Source organism: Haliotis cracherodii, unplaced genomic scaffold (genome assembly GCF_022045235.1).
Source record: "Haliotis cracherodii isolate W230 unplaced genomic scaffold, xgHalCrac1.p SCAF_17, whole genome shotgun sequence".
In the NCBI taxonomy this organism is placed as follows: domain Eukaryota; kingdom Metazoa; phylum Mollusca; class Gastropoda; order Lepetellida; family Haliotidae; genus Haliotis; species Haliotis cracherodii.
Window position 1 is genome coordinate 23,069,937 of NW_027266272.1, and position 3,233 is coordinate 23,073,169.

Here is a 3,233-nt window from a genome sequence, read left to right on the forward strand (position 1 = left end):
TATCCATCCAGAAGAATCTGGGGTGTGCCTCTCTGTGACATAATATATTCCACTTTTCCTAACCAAGCCATTATGATAATGCTACCATGATCTGCCAGTAATAATATTTATATCACAGTTGGTTAAACTGAGTAGACTCTGGCAAATTGATAGTAAAAGATTAATTGTTTTATATTAAGAATGTTATTATAACAAGCAGCTAAGTGCAAGTGTAACTTGAGTCGTAGTCTAGTTGAGAAGTTCTTCATTGTCAACAAGTTTTAAAGATCAAACACTACATATTGGATTAACATAATAACTTATAATCAGAGTACAACATGCAACTGGAGTAGCAATCAAGTAAATAACTATAACAATAAAGTAGAAAATTAGTAGAGAAATGAACCTTAAGACATGCCTAATTTGTTCACTGAGTAGGACTGTACCATTTTTATGGGTACTGCCCTAATTAATGCCCTACTGCAGTGTCTGACAACTGGCTGTCTAACAACTGGCTGTCTAACTAATGGGAGATAGCCGTCGGTGTCCACACATCCGTTCGAATAGAGACGGGTCGCTACGAGGGTATTCCGAGCGATCAGAGATTTTGCTTCAACTGTGTCAATGAGATCGTAGATGAGATGCATGTCCTTCTATTATGCCCAGTATACGAAGAAGAACGGAGAGATGTCTTAACCAAATGTCAACAAAACGCTAACTTGCAGTATCTCAATATGCAAGAGAAGTTTCGCTATGTTTTAACTGACAAGGATCTTATCTTTCACGTTGCCACAACCTGCCAAAGTATTTTATTAAAGCGTCGTTTAACTTTGTATAAATAATTCTATCCTTTTTATTGTGTATCTTAATGCCTGTTTACTGTTTATACATTGGCTTAACTATATGTATATAATCTCTCATAAATCGCTGGGCGATTGGTCATGGTTTTAGTTTTCATGCATTTTATACTTTGTTTTATCAACTGAGTGAGACTTAAATGAACAATTATGTCTGTCTGTCTGTCTGGCCACACTGGGAGGGTACGACTGTCTGTTGTCTAATAAATGGTGGGCGGCGCCTTTGATCTTGCATCGAACCATACATGTAGTAGAAATACACGATGATCAGGGCGGATTGGAAATAAACAAGATTCGTACGAGGCTGCTGTTTTGAATGTTAATCTTTGACGAACTCGCGTTCAGAAGAGTCATTTTGTTTGGTTGTTGATTTCAAGCTTATGAGCTTGAGAATGTCAGCTTTGGGTTTGTGGATAAGAGCGATGTAGGTGGCGAATGGGTCCAGAATATTTATCCTTAACGAATGAAGATATGATACACTGGATAATCAAGGAGGTAGCTTTGTGATTAAAGCGTTCGCTCAACAGACCGAAACCCCGGGTTCGATTTCCCTCATGGTTACAATGTGTCAAGCCGATTTCATGTACCCCCCGCTGTATTATTGCTGGAATATTGCTAAAAAAAGGGGGGGGGGGAGTCCCAATCCTTCAGCTTTAGTTACAGGTACGAACATTGGATCATTTCAGTCGGACATACAGGTAGAAAACATCGGTTCATTTCATCCTTCAGCCTGAAATACAGGTACGAACATCGAATCATCGCATCCTTGAGCCAGCGTTATAGGTACGAACATCGGATCTTCTCTTCCTTCAGCAGGAGGTACAGGTACGAACATCGGATCATCTCATCCTTCAGCAGGAGATACAGGTACGAACATCGGATCATCTCATCCTTCAGCCAGAGTTACAGGTACGAACATCGGATCATCTCATCCTTCAGCAGGAGATACAGGTACGAACATCGGATCTTCTCATTCGTCAGCCAGAGTTACAGGTACGAACATCGTATCTTCTCATCCTTCAGCCAGCGTTATAGGTACGCAAATCGGATCATCTCATCCTTCTGCCAGAGTTATAGGTACGAACATCGGATCATCTCATCCTTCAGCCAGAGTTACAGGTACAAACATCGGATCTTCTCATCCTTCTGCCAGAGTTATAGGTACAAACATCGGATCATCTCATCCTTCAGCCAGAGTTACAGGTACGAACATCGGATCTTCTCATCCTTCAGCCAGAGTTACAGGTACGAACATCGGATCATCTCATCCTTCAGCCAGAGTTACAGGTACGAACATCGGATCTTCTCATCCTTCAGCCAGAGTTACAGGTACGAACATCGGATCATCTCATCCTTCAGCCAGCGTTATAGGTACGAACATCGAATCATCTTATCCTTCAGCAAGAGTTACAGGTACGAACATCGGATCTTCTCATCCTTCAGCCAGAGTTACAGGTACGGACATCGGATCATCTCATCCTTCAGCAGGAGATACAGGTACGAACATCGGATCTTCTCTTCCTTCAGCAGGAGATACAGGTACGAACATCGGATCATCTCATCCTTCAGCCAGAGTTACAGGTACGAACATCGGATCATCTCATCCTTCAGCCAGAGTTACAGGTACGAACATCGGATCTTCTCATCCTTCAGCCAGAGTTACAGGTACGAACATCGGATCATCTCATCCTTCAGCAGGAGATACAGGTACGAACATCGGATCATCTCATCCTTCAGCCAGAATTACCGGTACGAACATCGGATCTTCTCATCCTTCAGTAGGAGATACAGGTACGAACATCGGATCATCTCATCCTTCAGCCAGAGTTACAGGTACGAACATCGGATCTCCTTATCCTTCAGAAGGAGATACAGGTACGAACATCGGATCATCTCATCCTTCAGCCAGAGTTACAGGTACGAACATCGGATCTTCTCATCCTTCAGCCAGAGTTACAGGTACGAACATCGGATCATCTCATCCTTCAGCAGGAGGTACAGGTACGACCGTCGGATCTTCTCATTCTTAAGCAGGAGATACAGGTACGAACATCGGATCATCTCATCCTTCAGCAGGAGATACGGGTACGCACATCGGGGCTTTTCGTCTTTCAGACAGACAGTCTCCGGGACTGGCTGGAGTAAGAAGCATTTGAAAGCTGTTTACGAGTAAAGAATTGTTTGTGAACATGTTATGTTCGTTTAAATATAACTTGGTATAACGCCACTTTGAACAGAAATATTTGTTCATGTATAAATAAATTGCCTTGATGGAAACTTCTCTTCTACAGTAATTACTGTGCCATCTCCATGTCATGGAGACAGGGAAAAGAGTCCCCGGTTATTTAACAGTTCTCAGTCCATTGCATTCTCGTACGATAAATAGCAAATAGAAAT

General features: G+C 42.2%; 1 protein-coding gene across 1 annotated transcript; it reads left to right on the forward strand.

The window, feature by feature from the left end:
- The first annotated feature begins 393 nt into the window (after positions 1-393).
- Positions 394-3,009, forward strand: LOC139464692 (zinc finger protein 99-like). Its single transcript, XM_071246209.1, has 2 exons — positions 394-413; positions 1,566-3,009. The coding sequence occupies exons 1-2, from the start codon at positions 394-396 to the stop codon at positions 3,007-3,009; spliced, it is 1,464 nt and encodes a 487-aa protein (XP_071102310.1).
- Positions 3,010-3,233: the final 224 nt, after the last annotated feature.

Bases quoted from the DNA above. Each gene is read 5' to 3' on its own strand.
- LOC139464692 (XM_071246209.1), top strand. From the start codon at position 394: ATGCCTAATTTGTTCACTGA. The intron at 414-1,565 runs GTAGGACTGTAC...TTCATCCTTCAG, and splicing joins ATGCCTAATTTGTTCACTGA to CCTGAAATACAGGTACGAAC.